Consider the following 27,604-nt stretch of genomic DNA (forward strand, 5'->3'; position numbering starts at 1 on the left):
AACAGAATTTTAAGCTTCATTGTTCCTATAGTCCTACAGTGAAGGCAGAAGTTACTTACCAGCTAAGCCGAGACTTTTTGGTTTTTTCAGCCTCAATCAAAGAAACTTTGGAATATGCAAAATATGCTATATTTTCAGAGCCCATGAATGAAAACCAGAAATAAAATGTTAGTAACTCTTTCAGGTACATACAATGGAGAAATAAGGGCCAGGAAGCTCATGTCATGGTCCTGTGTTGGTTGTTTTGTCACTATTTCTAAGTGAAAAGGAGAAACCATCAAAGTTTCAGAGCATGGCATTTAAAAAAGGGCAGAATTCAGCATCTGTTCTCCAAGTGACTACATATCATGGGATGGTTTAGAATAAGGAATCTATTAAAAAAAATAGCCACATGTAAGAAAAGGCTATAAGCCTTCAGTCTTGAGGCCATAAAAAAATCTAGTTAAAATTCAGACTGCCCTGGGATGTTCAAGAACTTGATGTCTCAAGTGAAATGTGTCTTTACAAGCACATTTAAAAGACTTAATATTCTCAACATTTACTAATGCTTTACCAGAAAAGCAGTCAGGTAGCTACCTCAGTAAACCCAGTGTTACTTAAACTTGGACTCCTATTTCATTATAGGAATGACAGAGTACAGGAGAGCATTAGAACAATAAATTTAAATTATTACTACAACCAACAGGGGATGATAAAGATAGCCACTGAAGTGTTTACAGTGCTTGAAGACGAATTTACAGTCACCTTCACAGTATTTACCTTACAAAAAGTAGCTGCCATGAACTATTCAGTTTTTTTCCTGCCTACCCTCATGGAAATATAGACATCTGTAAAGGACAAAACAGATCCACATTTACAATTGCTATGAAAGAGAGTTTATTTCAAAAGTACATTCTTTATGGCCATAACAGAATTAAATATTAAATAAGAATCAATTCAACAATTATTTTCACATAGAACTTAAATGCTGACACAGGAACCAGTCAATGTTACTAGCCAAATTTGCTAAATTTCTTAAGATTAAGATGGGAAAAAATGGAAAATTTTCGCATTAAGGTGGTGGGCTATATTGTAGCTTAATTTATAATTTCCAGGCATATAAGGCAAGCATAGACAGACCATATGTCTTTTCTTGGCCTTTAAATGCTCCTATTTTCCACTAGACTTGCCTTTTTCTCCATCTATTGGCAACCATACCATTTGCTATTCAGGTGATTGGCTGTAATGAGCCAACTCCTGTTTCCATATGAATAACCACTTTTTTCCCCAATTACTCAAGCTGCCAGCAAGTCACTGGTGTCATGTTCTTTGATGCAAATCTGACTGTCAATAGAGAGCAGGACTATATAAAGGGAGAATTTATGATGATACCCTCAGTTTAATATTTTTTGTAAATGCTATTCAGTTTAGCTTCCAAGGAACATGGGGAAGGCAGCAATGGTCCACAGCAAGAAGTAAGAATATCTTTAATTGGCTTTGTGCTCCACATGCCCTCGTAATCAGCCTTCCCATATGGTAGTCTGAAATAAATTTATCAATCTCAATTTATGTCACTTTAAAAGGTCCATTTTAGTCAATATCAAAATCTATAAAATGTCACATTTAATTTTAAAATTGTAATTAAAAGAGTTAGAACACCGAATATATAGTTTGATATTTACAATTTTTTGAAATAAGCATACACACAGAAAAGCATGGGAGAGGAGATTTTCTGAGGTAAATGAACACCAGTTATTAACAATACAAGAGCTAAATATTCATTTTAACTTACTTTTTCAAAAGGTCATTTTTTATTAAATCATTCTTAAGCAGGCTTGGATATTTTTTCACTTAAAGGGAAACAGCTTACATTTTGCAAGCCTGGAAACCTTATTCTTGAAATGCACCGTGGTAAGTGTGATCATGGGGTAAGGGGCAGATTCCTTGCTAGTGCTGGCACTCCTGACTGCAAGCACCATGTTGGACAGTAAATAGCTACAGACTAAACTTTTCTATTTTACAATTGCAGTATTAAAATTCTGATACAGAGAAATAAAAGCAATGTTATCCACTATTCAAAGCTTTGTCCATTTACTGCCTACCCTCAAACCTGTATCATTTCAGTATGTCTCTCCAGATCTCTATCAAGTCGATTTTCCAGGTGATTCGTTATACATCATTTTAAGCATCTGAATAACTTACTGAACACCCGCTTCTGTAATATAGACATCAGCAGCCAGTCTAAAGGGAAAGACAAATTCACTACATATTTAAAACTTCTGTTGGTCCTACAAACCTCAGATTCAGTTCTGCATGTTTCCAGGTGCTCCCAGCTCAGACTTTGCCTTTCAAACAATTAGCTCCTGTAGGAAGTTCTTTTGTAACAGCAGGTGCCCTTTACAACCACTGCTCTTTTGTTGAAAGGGTTTCTGGATCCATTTTTTAATCACTGGAAACATAATAATAAATTATTGTTTACATAAGGTTGACAGCACTAATAACAGAGCTGAGACAAAACAAGAAGCCAGCAAAGGGAAGAGAGGTAAAAAGTAAAAATACTTCTCTGTCTGCTAAGAAGTAGATTATCTTTGATTGTGCTTATTTACAAACAGGAAAGATCCTGTCTAATATCTGTAAGCAAAAAGAGAAAATATATGCTAAACCTGAAATTCATTAGTGAAATATATTTAATGCCAAAAGAAAAAAAAAATGTAATGTTAAATTCAGTGGGCTTATTAAACCTCAAAAATAGAAATATATTTTTAAGTTTAAAGTTGTTGTTTAATGACAACCTGGTTTTATTAATATTATTGGGTTAAAACCTGATTTTAGGAGCACACATAAAATCAAAGCAGCTCACAGGTCTCTCTGATTACTCAAGACCAGGACTGGATTAGACTGCACTGATCAGGGTTTTGAATAACACATAAATAAAAAGATATGACAGTTGTAATTCATTAATTTGGGTACAGAAGTTAATTAGAATTTGTACAAAGAACTCTTATGGGTTTTTTCACCGATACTTTTTCAAAGGTGTTTTAAGAGTACTGGCCATTATAACATTCATATAGTCAAGTGAAGCTGGCTGCCACAAACTCTAAAGGAACATTGCTGATCAGGTACCAGAACAAGGGCATTTTGGCCCTGGAAGGAACAAAGAGATGCCTGACTGGATTTCCCCAAGTTAGGGTACCTGCTTGCTCTCTGGCTGCCTAAATGCTTTCAAATCTTTTAAATTCTAATGGACTAATGCAAGGCACAGACTAGCTGGTGCCTACATTTGAAATCTGCTCTCAAACCTCATTTGCAGATTGGCCAGATGGTCATTAGTGTGGAGGTGTTCTCCAGGCAGACTTGCTTTCAGGGCAGGGTTTTTTTAAATTTTGGAGGGGGTTGGGGAAGCAGAAAAGGAAATCTTTTTCGGGGTTTGGATTATTATTTTTTTTTTAATTTGGGGGAGAGTGTTGTTGGGTTTTTGTTTTTCAGTTAAGATTAGTAACAGCTAGGAAAGGGTGAATATAAGCTGAGTTACAACAGAATATTCTCTAGTTTGGTGTATTTAAGAAAGTGCTTGCAATTTAATCCAGAGAGACCAATAAACAGAAGACTAAAATAAAAAGGCAGAAGGCTGCAGTGTCAAAGTGCTGTTAAAGTACATGAGAAAAGCAATTCACTTGGGGTTCACTGTAACACTTCTAATAATGAGCTTCCCATATTTAGACACAAGAGATAGCAAATTCAAACCCCCTGGAAAGGATACAATACAGTTATACAACAACATAGCAAACTGTATTTGTTTTGTTATTACTACCTATGCACCCTATGGTTTCTTTAGGGAAGATGATATGATATCTTTATACCATAGTGTGTAAAACAGTCTGAAATCTCTCTTTGACACCAGTAATGCACCAAAATCCTTCCTAAATATTGAAAGACCTCCAACTAGATGCTAAGCTTGATCTTACTCATCACTAAAAAAATAAATGTTTTGTTACTGCATTTCTCTCTGAGAGGTTTTCAAAATCCTTCCAGTCAGTACATGAGATAGGATACATATTGTCGGGGATAAGTTGTTAAAGTGAATTTGAAATGTGCTTCTCAAAATATCGTTTACACATTTACCAGATGGTAAAATAAACATGTAAATTGTTATCAAGTATACACCAACTTTATACTACAATTTTACCCACTGTAGAAATGGTGTAAAAATGTTGAATATAGTGTTACTTGTTCATTTAATAGTTTATTAACATTTTAAATACATTTGGAGAATTGGTTTACTTTCAAAGAAAAAAAAATACTTACAAAAGCAGCATTTTAAGCTGTTAATCAGGCCAAATTAATGTAATGACATCTACATTTATAATTTACCTTATCAGTAATACAACCAACATCATTATAGCCGGTTTCTAAGTATTTCCATATGCACAGATGTTGCACATGTTTTAAGGTATGGGTTTTAAAAGATAAGTTTAAGTTGGATAAAAGGCTAAAACAAGAATTTTAGGAAGTATACTTAGCAACATCTTGGTTAAATGATGTGTGTTTTGGGGTTGTCTTGTGGAGACTCAGAATTTGGGCTCAATGGTCATTGTGGATCCCCTCCAACTGAGGATATTCTATGATTCTGTGATTCCTAAGCAGCTGCTATTAGACCAACAGGTCATTTTGTCACTGGAATTTCCTCTTTCAAGACCCACCATACACATCCAGAAATAGGAAGATGTGAATACTTTTATGTATGACAAAGCAGAAGGTGTGTGTGCTAACAAGCCCTCTCTCAAAGAAGAGAGAAATACAAGTGTTTAGCAGTATGCAGGAATTAAAATCTTCAGCTCAAAGAGCAACCCTTATCTTTCTCTAAAATACAAGGTCCCATGCATGTAATCACTAGCTAATAATCCTGGTAGAAGACAACAGACAAAGGATTTTGATGGAAGACTGTGGCTTCTGCTAGTTATGAGTGGTCTCTCCTTTTGTAATTCTATTTCTACCAACCCAGTTCATCAATTATCCTGCGCTATAGATTTCCTTTCTCACATTTCAGACTATACCAGCTCCTTCTTTTAGAAAAATTATTTTATTATTTTGCTGTGTTAGATTTAGGATCTTTCCTCAGCTATAAAGTGAGGAATGTATTGACTCAACATATTTTCCGTCTTATGCCCCAGCAGACTCTGAATTATTTACTCCTTGGGTATCAGCATATCAGCTAGTCTTCAAAATATCTAATTACTTCTTTGGTCAACCCACTATAGGAGCCTGGCTTCTCACACTTCTTGTTGGATTGTTCTTTTCAGAGGTTTTTCACAGCACCTAAATTCAGTCTGGCACCAGCCATGAAGCTCCTGCTCACAACTGCATTGTGGCTTTAGTGTCATTTGCCCTCTGCAGTAAGGTGTTACCACATAAACACAGAAGATACCTGATTCTCCAAAGTACTAGCGCACAGCTAACTTAAGAGTTAAGCTGACCTTATTAATGAATTCTGGAGGAATGTGCATATCTAACAAATATCTTCTATTAGTAGGTGCCACAACATAAACTCTTAACCAAAATTATCTTAAAATATCACCTCTATATAAGGAGCTAGCAGAAAAGTGATAGAAAACAGACTTTAACAAACCTGTCTGGTTTTCTGACTCATACTAGGAAAGTCTGTAATTTAAGATTTAGATGTCAAAACCTGCTCCACACCGGGTATTTTATCAGTGTTCCAGGAGAATCTTCCAGGGAAAGCCAATTGCATGTGGACAGGTTTAAAACACCACTGGGAACGTCCTGCTTTACAGAATCACAGAACCATCAAGGTTTTAAGAAACCTTCAAGATCATCCGCTGCAACCTTCAACCCAGCACCATCATAATCACCCCTAAACCATATCCCCAAGTGCCACACCCAGACTCCCCTTGAATATTTCAAAAAGAACTCTACCACCTCCCTGGGAAACTCATTACAATGCCTAACCACTCTTTCAGTGATTTTTTTTTCCTACTATCTAATCCAAACTTCGCCCGGTGCAAAGTAAGGCCATTTGAGCAAAAAGGCTCAGCCTTTTGCTTTGAGACATGGCAAGAGAGACCAAACCCCACCTCACTACCACCTCCTTTCAGGCAGTTGTAGAGAGAACCTACCTTTTGGATTGTACTCTGCAGAGGAAGTATTTTGCAAAAATAAACAAAAATTTTTGATGCTATTGAAAAGACAGCAATAATAAGGGTTCCATATGGGAATAAATTAGAATTTAATTCCATTAAATACCCTAGAATCTCTGGAAAGGTCTGGTTTAGAAATCATTAAGCAGAAACATAAGTTCAAACTTGAAGAAATAGTCTAAGTGTGATAAGTAGAAGATGGATGTACACTAACAGGAGTTGTTCAGTAGCACACAATTACCAGCATACCTCTATTACGAGTCAAGAAAAATACGGAGAAATTTAAAACTCTGACTACCAAAATCCCCCATGCATTCAAGGCATGCATTGGCTTTGGTGTACACACAGGTACTATAGAGTGAAACACTAAACATGAGAGGGAGCTGCCGAAGAAAGCAATGTCTTCAAAGCCTGAGCCATGGAGAACCAAACACCTCTGCCAACTAACTTCAAAGCAGAGCCTGAGCCAACACTTCTGTAAAGACAGGGTGAGCACTGAAAACTTGTAGCATATGCTGCTATTTACATAACTAATTGTAGCATGCACAGTCAAAAAACAGCCTCTAGCTTTAGCATATACATGCAAAATAATTGATTTTATTATGTACAGAAAATTAGAAGCTGTCAGAAACAAAGCCACTAGTAACAGCCGCGAGGAAGAATTTCGAAGTTTCATCGCCTAGATTGCAGAGGCTAGTCTTCACACAGTTGTGAGGTTTACAGCTAGAATATAAATCTAGACAAGATTCACTGACAGCTGATACCCTATCCAAGCTTTCGGTAAAACTGACATACACACACCATAGACTGATGGTGGAGACACTCAAGAAAAATATTCCCAGTCTCAGACTAGCTGTGGTTTGTCACTGCAGGCATTGTATTACAAGATTACACTTTGCAAAGGATGTTGCAAATATAATAATAACAACCTAATCTTACACAAAATAAAAAGGAAGAAAAATATGATGGCGTGGAATAAAAGCACTAGCTGAGTTGCTCCTAAATCTCTGATGAATAATAAGAGGACACCAAGATGGAGAAAAACATGGAAGAAAAAGCTGCATTACACTATTTTCTAGGGAGAAAAAAAAAAAAAAACTGAACCAAAAACCATAAACCTCAGTTTTTCTCAGGCAAAACAGCACATATGTATAGTCCAAAAAATATGCATAACAGTTATAGAATGTTCTTCTATCATTCAGAAATAATATTATTTGAGACGATATTTAATCCTATAGATTAGTTATTGGTTTACCATGACACACTTTTTGCAATTACAGTGGATGACAATTTTTTACATGTTTAAACATTTTTATAAAATAAATGTAAGTAGGTTTTTTCAAGATATCCTCTTGTCAGTAACCTTTTTGAAAATGGTACTAAAATTCTGATTTTTTTTAGTCAAAAAGCTATTACAGATCAAAGTTAGATCAGCAGAGGCCCCATAAATTGAAATAAATAAGACTTCACCTGTTAGTTGCTGCTAAAGAAAAAAGTCAGAAGTGGACACTGATTATACAACTACAAATACTAAAAATGTTTTACATTATAGATTCTTATGAAACATGTAATGTTAAATGTTTTATGTGACGTAAACCCTTAACAATCACAAGAAAATGTACGTAAATGAAAATGTAAATGTAGAAGTTTGGGTACAAAAGAAAGCAGCCTTTCATAGACTTTCCCTCCTCTTCACTAAGCCTGAGCTTTCCTGGTTTAAGCATCCTTCACAGAAGGAGTTGCAGGAGAAAGCACTCGTCTGCCTGCTCTGGTTCTAAACACAACACACCTTGGAAGAGCCAGCGAAGTGCCCCCACTAAAGAAAAGGATGGTGGAGACAAAGGCCGGGTCTGGAGGTCCCGGGAAGCTTTGGACATCTAGCAGGGGAAGAGAGCAGCCACTACCTGGGGCTACTGGTGTACGTGCATCATCTTGGAGCTCTGCTGCTCCACCACCCAGGAATTCAGCGATCGCGTGCGCTATCCTAAACAGCTCCGAGAGAGCAGCCTTTGGGCTGGAGACAAGCCCATCTCCTACCTGCCTGTGAAAGGGATCACCAGCTTCCCGCTGTCCTGCCCTTGCACCCACCAGCCTGGCAGCCTTTCCCATGCAATAGCACCATCACCATCCAAGTGACTTCAGAGAGCTGAGCTGACAGCAAAACAACCCTCGTGAAAAGGGTTGAGTACACAGAACCACACTTCCAATCTCCTAGATCCTTATCCTGAGGCAACTGTAGATATTAAAACAAAGTCAAAATTAAATATAGCTACCGTTTAGCACATTGTGTATTTAGCACAGGCATTGCCCTTGTCCCTCTGTAACTGGGAAATGTGACCGCAATGACAGAACTGCATTTTAATTACCAGAAGGAAAAAATCCGCCCCAAAACCCACAACAGAGAGCACTGCAAAGCAGAAGAGACTTGGGCCCTGATCCTACAAAGACTTATATGCACATATACACTAAACTTTATGCTGTTACAGGACAACAATTTGTGCTGTTTCTCCAGTTACAGTGGATTTGAAAAATAAATATATATACCAGTAGCAGACTACTTCAGGGTTTGGCCTTTTAGGTTACATCTGACTGAATAGCCTATGAGGCAATATAGTCCTGAAGAAATCATACCTTCACATACCACTTATATAAATTACATTCATTTTTATAGGCCCATATTTTATTTCTGCCATTACATTTCACATTACTTTAGTTTATAGCTGCTTATACAAATGAATGCATTTGTGATTTAAAAAAAAACTTTATTTAAAAATAATTTTTGTTTATATAGTGATGAGAAAGAAGTTATAAGTGAACAGTATATGGAAATACAACAACTAAAACACTGAAATATCTAAAAATGCAATACTAAATGCTAACATCAGAGGGTTTTTTAATATTTAACACAAAGGAAAAATGAGCTACACTAGATAACACTTCAAAGAAGGTAAAAAGGATTTGGGCATTGCAAAATCCTAAACACTTATAAGAAGAATTGCAATACCTAGTTAACTCCTTTCCATTCAATTTCTGAACAACACTTTTATATTAAAAGAATATAGCTGACCTAAACATTGTCCCCAGAAGGGGACAAGTTCTTGTATTACACACACCAAACAAATTGCTTTAGATTCAATCATTAAAACAATTAAATCATTGAAAATAAGCTTGACAATAAGCAGAAAGGAAGTTTCAATTATTCTTACAATCTAAACAGTGAAAAACAAAAATGTAAGATATCTGTTGATATTTTAATAGTTATTTTACTACTGGAAAAACAAATTTGTATATCCATTTGTGTTTCAATTAGTGCTTGGTCCTATTCTTTCCATCGAGCAGCACCTGCTTTGGATAGCATCTAAACCAAGAGGAAACAATCAGATTGTTTCAATACAAAGCAGCATTGAATCTCTGAAACCCATGAAATGACATAACTGTACACCGGCTGAGGATTTAATCCATGCTATTCTGACCCTAACTCTGTGACAAATGCCATCCTCAATGCGTGACTGAAATAACTGCTCGATGATGTGCCCAAGAATAAAACCGCAAAAAGTGTGAAAGTAGTTTAGAGCCATAAGCACTGGAGATTTTTCAGTGAGATTTTCATCATTTCTAAACACAGGTGACTGAACTCCTTGGAGATTTTTGCAAAATGTCCCTACCCTCATCGCTGATGCACGATAGGTTCCATAGGAAAGTCAGGAACTGACAATAGAAAACAAAGCCCTTTACCTCTTCCTCAACACCCTGCATCTAATTCAAGGGAAAGGCTCCTTCTCCTGATGTAAGAGCAACCTGGGCTTCCAGGAGAGAGCTTACACAAAGCTTAAAGCAACACCTATGTCCCAACCCCTCATGCTCTAGAAGTACAGTGGGACAGCAGTGGGAATGTGGGGAGAGGGGAGATGCCTCGGGCGGGGATGCAGGGTGAGGAGCGGTCCTTTCTGTGACACTGTGGCCCCACAGGTCGCAGTTAGGGACGTGCAGACACCGATGGATGGCAGAGCAAGAGGCAGGGCAGGAGGTGCCCCTGCCAGGCCCTCGAGTGCACTTCCAGAAAATGCAGGATGAGCCACAGCTGTCCCCAGGGCCAGAGAGCAGCCACCGTATTTCTGCAGTGCCTCCAGCAGGAGGTCTGGGACTGAAGGGTGAAAGAGCAACACCGATATTTTGAGTTGGAAGCCAAAAATCTGACGGCAAACATTTCCACGAAGGGATATAAGCTTTAATCAGGGCATTGATCAATCATAAAATACATTTTTTTTAACTTACGTTTATGATTTCAGTTTAATTCTTAGTGGGTGGGTGTCTTCATCTAAACTAGGACATCTTTCAGCAGCATAAAATTTCTCTCAACTCAAAATATCCATGTTGCTCTTTCACCATTCAGTCCCAGACCATTATCTGCTTTCTGGATAAACAAAAGCAGCCAATGTGTAACTATATATGGATAAAGAAATAAGCTTACTTACAAAACTGAATTCCTAGCCTGGCCCACAGAAACTGACATGACTAGAAAGTTTAATTTATATGTCAGTGCCATCAGTTTAAAAAAAAAAATACCCAAACAAGCCAAAAAATTATATTTCAAATGACTAAAGTGGAAGCTTGGATGATGTGCTTTGGTAATTCATCAATGTTTCTGCTATATTAAAAAAAAATCAAATTATTAAGTGTATCCTAAATCAGTCAGTCACTTCAAGGTACACGACTATCACAATTATTGAAAAAGGCCTTGATCCTGAAAACATTTATATCTGTGAATTTTTAGACAAGTGAATACTCTTTGTAGGACTGACCTCTTACTTTACGTTGTTCACACATATGAACTTGTATGCACGATCAGAGACTGAGGCAGAAATACACATTTACAAGCTATCAACATTTTACCTAAAATGTCTCTTAAAACACATTCAAAGTCATTTACCAGCTGTTTCTTATTTAAAGCTTAATATCCGTGTAAGAGTATAGACAGTTTTACACAGAAGTATCTGAAGTTTTTAATCCTTTCTGCCTTTGGTTTAAAAAAAAAGGCCTAAAAAGTCGTCTTAAGACCAAGAAGATCATTCATACTAATATCAGCCCCTTAGAATTAGAAACACTCCAACTATGACAAATCACAGTGATAGCATGGATAAAACATCACAGCTTTTATTGTGTAATATATTTTATAAGGTCAAAAGTTACATCTAATCAGCAACGGCAGCCTTGGATTCCAATGGATTCATATTTATTCTACATCCAAGAAGTAAAATATTACTTATGCTCAAAAATGTAAGAGTTATATATACATATGTATATATATATTTCAAACAATATCTGTTTTTTTCAGACATAAATATTTGAACAAATGGGCTTCAAGAGACCATGCTCTGAAATAAGAGATGCTTTTGTTTGCATTTCCAGATTAATACACGTTCTGATAAAAGCATGAAATGTTACCAGTAAGCTGTGTGGCTCTCTAGACCCACCACAAATATATTATCTGGAAAAAGCTGGGTACTGAATGCAAACAGTCTGCTGCCTTCCCTCTACTTATCACTCTGCTGTTTCAATATTTCTTTCTTTGACTTTGCCCCCATATCTTAGCAAGTGACACAATCTCTACTGAAAACCATGTTTATGACAAGTTTTAATACTTGGAATGAAAACCTGTGTCCATTCTGCACAGAAAGTACCTGGAAAGTGTACTTTCAGCAAAATCCTTTCGTTCTGCTTTTCCCAATACACACACGTTCTTTTTTTGTATCACAGAGATTTTTAAATTGTCCTATGCAATTTAAATAAGATTTCCAAAAACAGTAAACCCTTTTTACAGGGAAAAATCAGAGCATTTCCAGTTGACAAAGTAATTTGCAAGGGACATGCAAAGCACCTGAAAAAACAGACTGCAATGAAAACCATTTTAACTACTGCAACAGCACTCACTGCATAGTGTTAAAAGGAAAATTATGCAATTAGGTCTCTTATCAGACTTATAAAAATTCAGATTATGCCATTTGGGGGAATAAAAAAAGAAAAATAATTGTTCACCACGTCTCCCTTGAGCACTACCTAGGGGAGGGGAGTGATGACCAGACAGTGAAAATTAAGAAGAACATGTCCCACCTTACGCCTATTCTGCCAATCTGTCGCAGTTGTTCTTCTAGCTCCATAGGTTTACATGATTTTTTTCCCTAATTTTTTCTTTTTTTTTCTTTTTTTTTTTATGCTGACAAGTAATACAAGACAGATTCTAGCCTTCTTAGGATCTTGCAATCTAGTTTAGACATAGCACGTCAAGTGGTGATGAAAGAAGGTTAGGGTGGGTTTGAAAAGATGAGGATTCCAACAGTAAACGATGCAGAGACATCAGTTTGGTAATGTACACATGTTTTGCATGATTCATTGGACCAAAATGGCCAAAGGAACTTAAAAACCTGTCAAAGTCATCTTTACCTCTGACCTACCTAGTCATCCATCTGCTTCCTCATACTGTCAATCAAAACCCTCCCATCCTTATCACTATTCTATTACACACATTTTCCACAACCATTTCTCCTCCAGCTCTTAAAAAATATCTTAGCAAACATTTCAATCAGTCATTAAAAACCTTGTTAAAATATGCAATGTGTCATCAAATATGCATAGCGTACTCGTGCAAAATCTGTAGAGCATAAATCACTGTATTACATTTGATATAGTATTAATCTGAAACATCATAGAAAGTATTACCAACAGGAACTTTGAATTACGTTCTAAAGATTGAAACTTGATTTTGTGTTATATTAAATAGAGGAACGGCAATTTAATAGATTATTTTACACAATAATTAAATTAAAACCCATTCAGCATGCCTAGAACAAACTACACATCAAATTCATGCAATTAATTGTTGCTCTAACAAATTTATACACAGGGGTTTGCTTCAACTAAACTGCACGGGCTTCAATTTAAACACACCGTGTCAAAACCTGCACATTGGCTCCTCGGTGAACGCAAACAATTTAAAGGGTTGGTAAACATGTTTAGCAGATACACAGGTGCACCTCTAAATACAATATTCTAAAAAAAATGATAATAGCAATAAAGTGACCTACCGACAGGAAATAGCCTGTTTAACTTCTGCAGCCCTTATCTCTTCCAGTCTCTTGCACAAATAGTTATGGAATTATCCTGTCGAAATAGTTACGGAATAACATCAACCACTCACGCACAGGAAAGAATTTTGTTCAGACCTGTCACACGTTACGCATTTATTGCAGACCCGCTGGCTAACCCCCGCTAAATAAAACCTGGCGGAACCTCGCGGAGGAGCGGTGTGCCCGGGGTGCCTGCCCGGCGGGCAGCAGCCCCGACACGGCGCTGGCAGAGGGGAGGCGGGCGGGGAGCGCCGCGGGACTCGGGCCGCTCCCTTTCCCCTCTCGGGGGGCAGCGCAGCGGGACTGGCAGCGCCGGGGGCAGGGGGGGGCGGCTTTTGCCGGCCGAGAGCGGGGAAGGAGGGCCGGGAACGTGCCGTGGGTTATTTAGGGTGCGGGAAGCCCCGGGGAGGGCACCGGGACAGCGATGCCCGCCGGAGGCGGAGAGGCGAGGGCGCTGAGGAGGGGGACGCGTGCGGCTCCCCGGCCCCCGCCGCTCGGGGACAGGCGGCCGGGGAAAGGCGCGCACCGCCCGCGCTTCTCTGAGGGGCGGTGGCGGGGGGCGCTGCTCCCACGACCCCTCTCCGGGTGCGGGGGTCCCGGGGCAGGGCCCCGAGCCCGACGGCACCGCGGGGCGGGCACCGCTCCCCGCAGCCGGCTCAGGTCGGCGGCCGCGCTGCCCCACGAGGGCGGCGGAGGTGCTGGGTACGCAGGGACCAGCTCGGGCCCCGCACCTTGGCCGGGGCGGAGGGCACGGAACGCACTTGGGGTGCTCAGGTGCCCGCCGTCGGTACAGCGGCAGGACAGAGCACCTCCGACGGCTCCGCACCGCGCTTACCGCGTCACCGCGGGACCAAGAGCAAGCCCGGCCTGCTCTCCGCCAGCCCCCGCAGACTCGGCCCGCGCAGGTGCCTGTGCTAAAACCCACAGGTGGTTGTCTCGAAAGGGGGCAGAGTCCCGGGAAGGTGGCAGAGGGAGAGGTGGTGCGGCAGGAGCGGGGGCTCCGCTCGCCTGGAAGGGCGCCCGCCTTGGGGGCACTGCGGGGCTCCGCCAGGGCAGCGCCCGCGCTGGGAAGGCGAGGGGAGGCTGCGGGCGGGCAGCGCTGCTTCCCTCGCCTCTGCTCCGCCAGCGATGGCACCCCCGCCCCGCGCCAGGCACCTCTCCCGCCTGCGAAGTGCTGTCAGGGTTTTTAAGCGTCAAACGCAGGGATAATTATAAACCTCACAAAACCGACGGGGTTTCATCTCCCTCTTTCGCCGACTGCAAAACCTCCACGCTTGGCCCCGCGGTCTAAGCACTGTCCCCTACGCTCCTCCACCTCCCCCCCCCCCCCCCCCCAGAAAAAGGACAAACGCGGGGCAAGCGGGCCAGCTCCGTCAGGGAGAGCAGCGGCGGGACTCCCGCTCCAGAGCCCCGCGGCCGGCCGGGAGCGGGCGAGTCCGCCAGCCTCTTCCCCCTGGTCCCACCCGATCCCTTAGTTGCAAATCGGCGAAGTGCTTTTTCCAACACCACCTCAACATTTTGCCAGGTTTATTTTACTTGTTATACACAGACGATACAAACGGGCAAAAACCGAAACATTTCTCAATGGAGCATGTACTGGTATAAATTATTCAGTTCCACAGACGTAACAGAACAAATATAAAAATCACAACATTCGATTTACAGAAGAGTCAAAAATATACACACGTTTATGACCCTGAATTTCTATTAGGAGATTTCCCCGTCGAGTGTAATCTAGACTGAATATTTAGCCCGATGCATATTTCAGTTCGTAATCGTTTTTTTTTTTACTTCCATATAAAAATGCGTTAATTGTATAGATTTGCTACTCAAAATTCGAAGACTTATTATTCTGCTTCGCCGGGGGGGAGTCCTGGAGAGATATTACTTCTCCTTCACTAGTATAATAAGAGGTTTACAAGAATGATCACTCTTACTTTCGATGTGCATTTGATTCCCCAGGAAGTCAGATCTCGGTTAGCTACTTTATGAAAAAGTCAATTCCAAAACTAAGTGCAGTAAAATATACAACTCACAACTCATCTTCACTGGACTACACTATTGTTACCAACAATTCAGTCGTCTATATCTTTTTTTTTTCTTTTTTCTTTTTTTTTTTTTTTTTTTAGATTGTTCATTACAAAGATTTACAGCAATGTAAAGAAAGAGGGGGCAACTGCAAAGAAATTTTAAAATAGTTTGTTAGCATATTTGGCACCTGCGGGGACCAGTAATGGATTTGGCACTTGGGGGCAAGGGAAGGGGGATTCCACAAAAATAATAATATTGCTGATCTCGAGCTATTCCTTTCAAAGAAAAGTAAGAGGCAGTTAATTTTGGTTCCAGAAGGCGTTATGCTCCTTTAATCGACTTTCCTATGAGACGTATTTCTGTTCTTTTGAAGGGAAAGCTGAGCCATTCCTTAGCTGTGTTAGCCCAGGGCACCACGTAATTATTTCATGCGAGGAACTGGAGAGAAAGTGAGAAACCCATTACTCGCTGCTACAGCTATGGACCACTGACATTTCCAGAGGCATTTAGGAAGAGTGTTTACCTGGGGAGGGGCATGAGGAAGAGGGAGCAAAGAGCAGGGAATGGGGTAAAGAAATTTAAACTGGATCTAAGTTTTGTGACTTAACAATGAAAACAAAACCAAAAAAATCCAAACAAATAATAAATAAACTGAGCCAAAGAAAAGTAATCTGTTACAATAAAATAAATACTATGTACAGGCATTTCACAGGCTGCTTTCCCCACTATTACTCTTTCCCCTAGAATCCATCCGTGGTAAGAGGAAGGAAGCGCTGTACGGTTTGAGAGTCTAAGCATCCTACTGATCAGTGGGTTTCGGTGCGGCAGTGCCCCCCGCGCCCCCGGGGCGCCGCCGGACTGGGCCGGGCGGGGAGCGGGGCGGGGAGGCGGCGGCGGCCGCGGTTCAGCCTGCCTGCCTCCCTGCCGGGCCGGGCCGGGCCGGGCCGGGCCGGGCCGGGCCGGAGCACGGATGGGGCAGCTAGGGGCGGGGGTCAGTGCGCTAACGCGGAGGAGTTATTGTGCAAAAGGACGGCGGGCCGGCAGCCGCGCCTAGCTGTGCGAGTAGAAGCCGTAATAGCCGATGTCCTTGGCGCAGGTCTTTTCGCAGTCCCGCTGGGTAAGCACCTCGCTCTTGAGGGGCGAGGAGCTCTCCGACACCGGGGTGTCCGAGGGGGAGATCCGCCTCCTTTTGGCCTGCTCGTAAATCCCAGAATCGGAGGAGTCGATGGATTTAATAGACGACGGCGTCTCGATCCAGCTGGAGTCGGACAAATCTTTGGGCTTGGAGTCCTCGGCTCCCGGCAAGGGGGACCGCTCGGGGGCCAGGCTCTCCGCCTCCTCCCCCAGGTAGGGGTTGCCGGCGGCCATGCGCGCCGCCGCCGCGCTGTTGGGCCAGCAGGAGAGCACGGAGCCCGACTTGCTGCAGTACTGCGGGGGGCTGCGTGCCCCCCAGCCCGAGGGGTCGGCATAGTAGCCCAGCGGCCGCCCGGCGCAGCCGGCCGCCTGCAGCGGGAGCGCCTTGACGCCCGCGGCCGCGTAGGACAGCAGCGTGGCCGCGTTGCCGGCGAAGTCGGTGGCCGTGTCGTAGGCGGAGGCGGCGAAGTCGAGGCGGTTGTTGGCGGGGGCGACGAACCAGCGCTGCGGCGAGGGGGCCCCCGGGTCCTCGGCTTGCTGTGGGGAGAGCAGCCCGTTGGTGTGGGGCACGCTGCGGTCGGCGCCGGGCCCCGGGCCGGCTCCTGCCCCGGGGTGGAAGCGGGACTTGGCGTAGTTACTCACGAACTGGTCCTGGAGAAAGGAGCCGGCCATGGCGTAGCGGGCCCCGGGCACGATCTGAGAGCGGGGCGAGTCGTTGGGGGAAGGCGTCAGCCGGTCCATGTCGCAGCCCGTGTAGATCCTGCCCAAGAGAAGGGGAGAGAGCTGGGTGTCCGCCGCAGCCCGGCGCCCTCCTCGGCGCGGCACCCGGCCGAACGCGGCCCTCGGGGGACGGACGGGACGGCGCCGTCCCAGCGCGCTCCGGCCCGGCCCGGGAGCCTGCGCTCTTCTCCGGGCTTGGCCTCCGGCATCAGCAGCGCCGAGGGCCTCGAACGGGGAAGAGGAAAGACGGAGGCAAGCATGGAGAACGGGGGCAAGCATGGAGAACAAATCTTTCTGAACCGGTTGGCCACTCTGACGGGCCTGAGATCCCTTTCCCCGATCCGAGCCCACAACCCAAAAGCGTGGAATCCCACTCGGTGACACGCTGACCGGTGCCACCACAAGCGCAACAGGCAGCCCGGTCATTTGCCTCAGCATGAGTGGCAGACTACGGAATTCTATCGGCTGTTTAACACTTATTATTGGGAGTCACAGACGAACCATCAACATTTTACTGAGTTTAAATTAAGCTAATCTTTAAACACCTACTGTAGGAAATGTAAAGCCAGACACTTCCAGTGTTCCCCACTTGGCCTATATATAATTCTCTCATGCTGGGATGCAATTTGCGATTATAAAAACTTTAATGGATGAATAACTACTATCTGTATTTAATTCAGGCTAAAACTGTGCTTTAATTAACCCTCCACGCCTCCTGGAATTTCTTATCCAAAATAAACTTGGCCCTTAAACAAATCCAATGTGCTAGACAACATTGAAGCTTCCCCCTCCCCCCGTCTCCTTTCAAGTGACGCCCTATAAAGTTTTTTTCTATCAAAAAGAGAAAAGCGCTTTTGCCTGGGGCCGAAGGCCACGCAGCCCTTCCCAAGGCCGCCCGTAGTCTCGCAGAGCTCGCAGAGAGAGGGCAGGCTCGGCTGCCGCCCTCCGTGGCACCAAGGACCGCCGCTGCCCTCCCAGGGGCGGACCCGCTCCCCGCCACAGGCTCGGCGACCTCCGCCCCTGGGGGAGAGCGACCGCACCACAAGCTTCTCCCTGGGGAGAGCTGGAGCTCGGCCCCGGGCCCCTCTCTCACCAGTTCAGCTCCCGGCATGGTTCCCGCCCTTGCCCTGAAAGCCTGCTGCAGGGGCTGCCGGATCGCGGTCCAGCGGAGAGGCTGAAGCAGGCGCTTAAGATACGCACAGGATGAGGCGCTCGAGGCCAAGTGAGGCCGCTCCCCGCACAGCTGAGAGAGGAAAAAGTTTGGTCCTCAAAGCCGGGGGCCCGTCCCATAGACCAGAACTTGCAGCGGGACAGGCGACATCGTTGTCGTCTGCTCCTCCGGGTGTATGGGCAGCGCTGAGGCCGCCACCTCCCGCTGCCCCGAGCTGGGCAGGGGGATGCCGGGCTGGTCGTACCCCTGGCGAGGGAAAGCCTGCCCGCAGGGCCTGCAGGCCAGGATAGCCAAATGTTTGTCCCAAGGGCCGCGAATGGCGGCAGCGGGGGCCGAGTGTCGATGCCGCCCCGGAGCCGCAGTCGGAGGAGCGCCAGGGCGGAGGTCACGGCCGGGGGTCAGACCGCTGGGAGCGCCTCGGAGGCGGATGGACAGGGGCACAAAACGCGATTAAAACCTCAGAGGCTTTAGCTCCACCCAGAAGGGAGAAGGGGGGGAAAAAAAATCAACCCCGGCGAAGAATAAAATGAGACGAAGATATTTCCACCCAGACCCTAGCTCTGCGGACCGCGCAACGATGCAGACCTGGCGGATAGCCGGGGACTGAGCCCCCGCTGCTCGGGTGCTTCTTTCGGAGCCTTTACATGCAAGTGAAACGGACGCTTGGAAAGAGGCGCCAAGATACGTGCCAGGAAAAACCAACAACAAAACCGCCGCAAGCGCCAAAGCGAGATGCGGACTCAGGTGCGGGCAGCGCGGCCCCAGACGCGGGAGCGGCCCCAGGACTGCGCGGGGCCTTGCTGCAGGGACAGCCCCTGTGCAGGAGCGGGAGTGCGCTTCCCTCCCGGAGGGTTCTGGAAAAGCCTGACATTACACATCTCGATGTGAAATGAGCCAGCCCTCATCCTAAATCTCCCCCTTTTGACATGTGTGTGCAGCCGGCAGAAGGGTAGTAAAAATCCGGTTTACTTACGTGTCATAATTGTCTCGGAATCCTTTTGCGAAAGGGTTGTGATCTATTTTCAGCTGTGTGATCTAGGGAAAGAGAGGAGCAGAGCACACGTTGTGAAAGCCTGAAAAATAAACCCCACTGCAGCCAACACGTTTTTAAAGGACCAAGCTTTACACTGCTCTACTCAATCATACTGCCTTTAAACCGTGAAAAATAAACTCTGGCATGCTTATGGACATCACAGGTTAATTTTAAGATTTGCATCGTTGTAATAAGTACGAAAAAAATCAACATTTAACCCCATATTTTGAGACGTGTTCAGCATTCCCAGAGCATGGGTATGAAGATACTGAAATCCAGAAATTAGGCAAAACGTACCGCAGAACGGTAACTAGGAGTTTGCATTTGCATCGAGCAAAATAATTAAAGCGAGAATGTGGACTGAACATATGTCATTTGAAAAGGGGGCACCAGTCTGTAGCAAAGCCAGACCACTCCGAAACGCATCCAGGCATTAACGAGCTTTTAATTTGAGGAAGTTGCTCCGTCACCCCCGGCGCGATCAATGAGGATGTTAATTGATCTTTGCAGATTCAAAGCTTAAGCTAACAGCTTAACGCCTAACTAAGCTGTTTCCGACTGGGAGATAAACGCCGCGGGCCAGCGCCCAGCCCCGGGCGGAGGGGCAGGATCGCGCCCGTCCTGGCAGGGAGGGCGATGCCGCTGCGGGCGCTCGGAGGAGGCTCCTGAGGCGAAGGCGACCCGAGCGGCTGCGGCCGCCCTCGGGACGGCCAGGGAAGGACGGCGCAATGTGGGAAAGAGGGAGCCCCATCTCCCGGCGCCGGAGACCCGGGGGAGGGTGTGCAGCAGCCGGGCCGGCCCTGGTGGAGCTGCCTTGCGGGGAGCGGGGGGGACCGCGAGGGGAATAAACTAGGGAGCTCTTTACATCGGTGTTTTGGTAGGCGGTGACGGCAATGAACTGTGTCTCGGGGAACGTGAATGTCTGCACTCTGCCCGGCTGGTTGGTATCCTCCGTCCCGTCTTCGTTCACCTCCACCACATGCAAGCGAGGTTGGTACTTGTGGAGGGACTGCAAAACCACCATCTGTCAGGCATGGCAAAAGGAGGGAGAGGGACGCGGGGAGAAAAGAAAAATTAGAGCGAGAAGGACGAGGAGAGCGATGCCCGCTGGCCACCGCCTCCCCGGGACTTCCCCGGCCGCACCGGACAGCGGTGTCAGCTTGGGCAACGCGCTCAGGGCCGATGAGGCCCGTGGCAAAATAAAATGGGAGGACTTTCTCACCACCACCCCCCTTTTATTTTCACTTAATGACAGGATCTAAAAAAAAATACACTCCTTTCGCAAAGGTAGGATTTCAACTGAAGAAATAAAAATAATTCTGGCAGCGTCTGCGTTCCCCCACTGACCTGCCCGTTGTTGTTTGATGCTCCTTTATTGTTTGTAAGTTTTAGTTTCCCAAAGGAGATTTCCTGACGCATCCAGTGAGCTCCCGTGTTGGGGGAGTCGGGATGCATATACACCCGGTTTCCTAAGCGAAACAACAAAAAACACAACCACATCACAGTTCTCGCCTGTACCCCGGTTCTGCCGCTGCAGCCGCATATGAGGGTGAAGGACCCTGTTAAGTGGCCAGTATTTTACTGCCAAAACTCCCTTAATTTTAAACGAAAAGGACTAAAGCAGCTTTTCCCGAACACCTTTTAATTTCTCCTCCACCCTCCTTTTTTTCTTTTTTGCTTTTTTTTTTTTTTAAAAAATCGTTGGATCATTTGCGTTTAAGAAGTCGCCAGAGCCTGTCCGCAAAGGCATTAATTAATCATTCTCACCTACATATGTGTCGGGAAAAGTGTTAATTGGAGGAACTTGCCTTGTACATTGGTGTCCGCCTTGCCGCAAGGAACCCATTTGCCTCCCTGAAATCTCCAGTGATTGGGATCCGCCAAAATTACGTCCACAAAAATATTGTAGTGAGCCGTAGGGTCGAGACCAGAAATATTAAAGCTTAGGAAAGGGAACATGCGCCTATAAAAAAAAAAAAAAAAAAAAGGAAAAAAAAGAAAAGGGGAAAAAAAAGAAAAACGAAGGGAAGACGGAAAGCACGCCACCGGCAGCGACAGGCACACGCGGAACAACCAGCCGTTGTGCTTTATCTTCACAGCTCCCGATAGCGACCGGGAAATAAAAATCAAAAGAAACCCCCTCCCCGGAGCTCCGATCTTTCCGCGGGGAAGGGATGAGGGCAGCGGGCGCGGGAACTTGCGGGGAAGCAGAGAGGGCTGCCCCGGTGGGGACCGGCTCCGACGGGGACCGACTCTGACGGGGACCCGCACCGGAGCTCCCGGCGACCAGGGCAGGGGCCCCGGTGACGGGGGGACGGCTCCGCCGGGGCGGTGGCGGCTCCGGGCGGCTCCCCCGGCGAAGTCTGCGGCTCAGCCCCGACACCCGGAAAGGTCCGCGCGGTGGCTTACCTTCCCTGCTTCGTGATGATCATCTCCGTCTGGTGCCGGTGAAATTTCAGCCAGAGTGGCCTGTTGCACAGGTAGACCTGAGCTTTGCCGGGAACCAGCCCCGGCTGGGTGGAGGAGAACTGGTAGAAAGGCGCCCCTTGGTAGGAATGGCCATACTGCTGGGGGTACGGGTAGCCCGCCGTGGGGTAGCCTTGCGGAGAAGAGTTGGACAGGAGGCTGTTATAAGCTCCGTTGGTGATCACAGGATGATGAGCCATGTAGCGGCTGGGGCTGGCGATGGAGAAGGCTGGGTGAGCAGGTCCATGCTGGCTGGGATAAGGGAACATGGTACTAGGAGCAGAGGCAGCAGACTGGGGCTGGCTGGACTGAGAGAGCAGATAGCGATCTGCAGCAGATCCATCGAAACTGTGACGAAGCTCAGAGACCCCGTCCAAGACGGGAGAGAGTTTATTTCTCTGGACGTCCCCTGGTGTGTCCTTGGAGTCAGGAAAATTGTCTGTATCTGACTGATTCGTCATCCCCCTGGTAATTTTTTTCAAAGGTGAACTTCTCTCCAGGTTGTCAGTGGTCGAGATAATGGGATGATCATGCAAGGCAAGCTCAGATCCGCCTGCATGTGGGTAACTGCTGCTCACATTGAGAAATTTCTTGGAGAGCATGATAGAGGGAGAAAGACAATGCTCCAGCTGCATAGCTCTAGCACCACAGTAATAACCCTTCAGTCCCTGGATCTGAAAGGGCTTCCTAGTATCAGAAGCTAGACATCCTGGGACCCACACTAGGCAGAAAGCACTTCATCTACCAAATGCTTCCCAAACGTTTGATTTACTTTTTTTTTTTTTTTTTTTTTTTTTTTTTTTTTTTTTTTTTTCCTCCCTTCCCAGGGAGAAGAGATTGGCCAATTGACACTATGCAGCAATCAGGAAAGACTCACTTTTGATCTTGCTGCTTGTGGAGAGGATGAAACGGCTTCTGCCATTGGTTAACCGCTGACAGTAATTTAATTAGATAGACATTAATTAGGATAATCACCTGGCTCCTGGTCGCGACGATCATGGCAAATTGAAGGAGATGATTTTATTGTGAGATAGAAGGAAGGAAAAGGGGGAAGGGAAGAGTGTGTTTGCTGTGAGAGCTCATTATTATGTGACCTTTCTAGCTTTTTTTTTTTTTTTTTTTTTTTTTTTTTGGACTACGGCTGGAAAAGAAATCCGAACCCTGCGATTCCCCAAATATTGCGTGCGTGTACCCCACCTTTGTGCGTCAGGGAGGAGAGCGGGTCCTGGGCGCTGTGGGGAGCGATTGCGAGGGAGAGCGGGGCTGGGCGCCGCTGCCCTCGGCTCACCCCCGCGGTTTGTCCCCAGCGGGGCGCAGTCCCTCTCCCCCAGCTCTTCTGAGCGATCCCCGGCGCATCGCCCCCACCCTTCCCACCCCTGCCTGTTCCGCGGGGGAAAATCCACCCTCCGTCCCCGCTGACAGCGGCCGCGTATCATCTCTTTTAACTTCTGAAATAATCATAAGCCCGGCTGCCGAAGTGCCCTAATGTATTTGCCGCGATGTTTACGGGTTCTTTAGTAAATAAATATTTTATCTGTGAGCCGTAATGCAGGAGATTATCAGCAAAACAGCGTGGAAGGCGTCCACCTCCCCATCCGTCTCCGGATTTCTTTCCTCTCGGTTCCTGCTTTCCCTCCGCGACTCAGTCCCGCGGGCGGCTCTCGGGAGGGGCAGATTTTTGGTAGCACCCTTGCTAGGGGCCGCGGCCGCGGGGTCGACCGGAGCTGAGAAACCCAAACCACGCTGGTGCTGCGGCAGGAGCCGCCGGCGCCCTGTGCCGGGGAGGTGTCCGCGGCAGCCGCGGCCCGGGCTGCGCTCCCGGGCGGGCGGGGGCTGCGAGGACTCCGGGTGCCCGGAGGGACCGGGCGGCGGGTCCAGCGCTGCGCCGCCCGAGCTCGGGATATTGAAAGAGGGACCCTCCAAGGCGCGAAGATGCGCCCGAAGAGGTCAGGGGGCCCGCTCGCCACGCCGCCTTTGCCAAGCACCGGTCTCAATTTCTCTTCCTAGGGAAACCTGCTTGGGAGTTTAAAAGCACGGGGTTTGTTTTTTGTTTGTTTTGGGCTTTTTTTTTGGTGGGTTTGGGTTTTTTTGACCGGGCGGGAGCTCTCCTGTTCCATTTTTCTTAGTGTTGCCCCCTTAGTGATTTGGACCAGGTATTTTACAGACCACATCTCTTCCCAGGTGACATCAGCAGCCCGCTTCAAATTTCACTGACAGATAATGCAGCATGAACCACCACATAATAAAACCAAACCACCGCGTAACTGCTTGAAGCCAGACTGAAACTTTGCAAACTCAAATCCAGAGAAGACCAGAACCAGGATGACTTGTCAGAATGTGTATTTCAATGCTCTCAAATCCCGTGGCCATTTATTTTTCTGTAGCCTAACCGTGAGCTACTTCGGTTATTTGGTATTTCATAGATGCTGACATACACACACTCTCTGCAAGGAAATTATTCTAGTAAGACAATTTATGAAGCAAAAAGCAAGCAGTTCACTGTTCTACTCGAGATGTTCAGCGCAAGCAACTTTCCATACACCACCTTCTTTCAGTGTTAAGAAAACAGTTTCATTATTATCAGTTCTAACTAATGTTTCCGACACTTGTTTCACCGGCGCTCACCCTTCCCTTTCCCTGTCTGCAACAACAGAACGGTAATGGAGTTACATAGGCAGGAGATGGACTGAAATGCAGATAAACCCTCGGAAACGCTGTCCTGAATTACAGAGCTACAGCCATATAGATGCAGAGCTGCAATGAATTCAGTGGTATACTGCCAATCACATGGAAGTGCTAATATATGCCAAAAATTTTCAGTGCACAACTCCTAAACTGGTATAATAGGGGGGATATGCAATGGCAGGTGGTGTTACAGAATCGTCATAGAATGGAGTGAGGTTTGCTAATACAATATGCCCGTCCTTCGCACTGACAGGTGACAAGGGGTCATGCTGCTAATGAAGGTCTGCTCCACTGCGGCTGGAGGCTCAGAAGGTGGCTGCTTGAAAAATCTCTTTCTTCCTCCAACATCGTATATGGGCTGCTGCTTTTCAGGTTATGGCACACACACAATTCTACCAAATCCTCCGTGTAGCTCCTAAAAGCACTGGACTAAAATAAGGAAGGATGCCCCAAAAACCTGCCTTTTTATTATTCATGTAACATCTTGGTAAATGGAAAATTGTGCCTCCAAGTTAAACCGATGAGTGAATAGAAAGCAGGGTACCACAGCACGAGCTTATAGTATGGGAGATCTGCATCTCCAACAGACTCCCTTCAGCTACCCTCTGCAAGATGTACATTTGTCAAAATTAATTTAGAATATGTAAGACTCACTGGTTTGTCTCCCTGCTTACACCAGCCTCTCACGCATGTATACACTGCAGCACTGCGCTAGCTCCTCTCCTGTTCTGCAGTGCCATGTTACCCACGACCTGCCAAACTCTGTCTCCCTCGTGGTGTTACACGTGTGTGTGGGAGTAGAGAGCGGCAGGGATGCAGATCCCCCCTGGCAGACGAGCCCCAGGGCAGGTCCCTCAATCAGCTCCTGCCCCATCTCACCCCAGGCGTGCGCATCCGGCAACAGCGAGGCCCGAATGCAGCCCTCCTCAAGCACCCGCAGGCTTGCAGTGGGAACCTCAAGAAAGAACTTCCATTTAACTACACGCAGGCAAATGTGGTTTGGTATGTCTCCATTTTCCCAGTCTGATATTCCACTGCCTACTGTGGGGGCAGAGGGAAGGCCATAAGGAGGGCAGCTGCAAAAATCTGCATGTTTCCCTCTGAAGTAAGTGCATGCTAAATATACTTTGAGAGAGAGTTAGTCTAAAATAGTAAATTAAAAGGCCTCAATAAGAAATTTCAAACAAAAGAAAATTTTTTGAATGGTAAAGCGTAAGTAAATATGGGCATAAGTCAGAAAATAAGACAGTTTTATGGGTTATTTCCTTAGTACGCTAATAAGAAGTCAATTTTAAAAAAATTATCTTCAACAAGAGATGTAGATAGTTTTGAAATATTTTCCTGCCAGTACTGCTGCTGTTTATTAAAAAAAAACCCAAACCAACAGGAAAAAGAAAACTGCCCAAACAAAAGAATCAAATCAAGCCTAAGCAACATCCAACACTTGAGAAAAAGAACCCTAACGAGAGCTTCCAATCAGGGTCTGCCCAAAACCCAGAATTGCTCCCTAAACCCAGGTATTTGGCTATGTCTGCTTCAAACCAAGCAGTTAAACCACCTGCCTTCCTGCAAACGTTTCCCTCTTCAGTCAGTGGAAATGGTTTTAAATGTCATATTCTAGTTGGGACTCTTTCCATATATTTACATATATGGACATCTCATGTACATTCTCTCACAGGAGGGTGGGTTCATGTAACCTAGAACAGCCTCTGTCACTTCAATGTTTATTCTCAGAATACTGCTATTTATGACACCACTTGCGAGAGTTCTGTGATTCAGTTATCAGCAGCTGAATTAATTTCCTTAAGGTCAGTTGTCTTCTGTAGATATTAGGGTTTGAATAATATTCAAAGGGAGCTGACAGAGGAATTTTCAGCAATTTTGGTTTTGTACATCCTCAGGATTCAGCAGTATGATTTTTTTGTTTTAATCTCCATGAGAGCAACTGCTAATCAATGGGAGCCAAATTCCAATAGAGAAATTTTGCTTTCCTAGTAATTAGTATCTCAGTAGTTTTACAGTGGGGAGAAACAAATGTTTACTAACACTTTTTCTACTTTGTTAATTCCCGCTGTCCTTTATCAAAAAACACTGTCCAGAACTTGAGACAGATTTGTAAATGTATTTTTATTATGTTGCAACAATCAAAATATATATGTACTACTGATTTCCACCCCCCCATCCCCCCAAATATTAAATGAAAATGTACTACATTTTTTTCCCACATTGTGTTCTTGAATGCTTTGGAATCTGTGAGAACCCTGACATAAAGAAATTGAAGCAAATGCACAATTAGAGACTGAGAGGTGTTACAGTGCTGCACTTACTTTGCAAATGAAGTCAGATGTCTCCATTTAACCAAACAGAGCCTCAACAGTCTCTGTTTTGTGAGTATTAGAAACAATAAACAAATATACACAGGAAGTATCACAAACGGTAACTCGGTTATTTAAATACAACTGTATCCAACATAGCAGCCAAACACTGGACAATGTTTGAGGTCATCAGCACATCCACATGCTCTTCTAAATGACGTTTAGGGTCCTGAAATACAAAGGATGCCGTGAGAGGAATGAGTGAAACACATCTCTGAAAGATTTTATTTACTTCAAGTCTATTTAAGATGTCTGTGAGTTAAGTGAACACAGGCCAGTAATGCTCCTAAATTTTCCATACTAGGAAGACCTAGCAAATGACTGAATTTCCACAAACAAAATTTTATTAATTCATGCTAACAGTTACGTTGAGGGTAGGTTTAGGAAGTAAATTTCTATCCAGCATATCAACAGTAACTGGCAGCTGTGAGTTAGTTTTAAGGACAACACTCAACATGTGAATTTTACTATACGTCTAACTAAGGCCAGTATTTTAATCTTAGTTCTGGTAGATTGCAATTTGTCTTCAGATCTTTGCACAAATGTGTTCTAAACCTGCAAATATTCAAGCATCATCTAACAGAGTCTTTGAATATAGTTGTACTGACTGCAAGAAAATGAGTGTATCTATACCCATAAAAACATGAAACATGAACAATGCCTTGTTCAAATGCTCTCAGGAATTGAATGTTAAGCCTGAGCAGTTTTCTGAAAATACATATCCCCACACA

The 27,604-nt window shown here is 45.1% G+C and overlaps 2 protein-coding genes across 2 annotated transcripts in view; both read right to left on the reverse strand.

Annotated features, from left to right (window-relative positions):
• Positions 1-16,339: 16,339 nt before the first annotated feature.
• TBR1 (T-box brain transcription factor 1) lies at positions 16,340-22,475 on the reverse strand. Its single transcript, XM_062498381.1, has 6 exons — positions 21,757-22,475; positions 21,156-21,310; positions 20,695-20,816; positions 20,213-20,371; positions 19,288-19,349; positions 16,340-17,183 (listed from the first exon to the last, which is right to left on the reverse strand). The coding sequence occupies exons 1-6, from the start codon at positions 22,446-22,448 to the stop codon at positions 16,340-16,342; spliced, it is 2,034 nt and encodes a 677-aa protein (XP_062354365.1). The 5' UTR covers positions 22,449-22,475.
• Positions 22,476-26,642: 4,167 nt separating this feature from the next.
• The window catches only part of PSMD14 (proteasome 26S subunit, non-ATPase 14), a 46,341-nt gene continuing 45,379 nt past the window's right edge, over positions 26,643-27,604 (reverse strand). Inside the window, exon 13 of the mRNA XM_062498261.1 lies at positions 26,643-27,042. Coding sequence (XP_062354245.1) covers positions 26,944-27,042 — 99 coding nt within the window. The 3' untranslated portion in view covers positions 26,643-26,943. The remainder of the gene's footprint in view (positions 27,043-27,604) is intronic.

The sequence above is a fragment of the Cinclus cinclus genome, chromosome 9, assembly GCF_963662255.1.
Source record: "Cinclus cinclus chromosome 9, bCinCin1.1, whole genome shotgun sequence".
NCBI classification, from domain to species: Eukaryota; Metazoa; Chordata; class Aves; order Passeriformes; family Cinclidae; genus Cinclus; species Cinclus cinclus.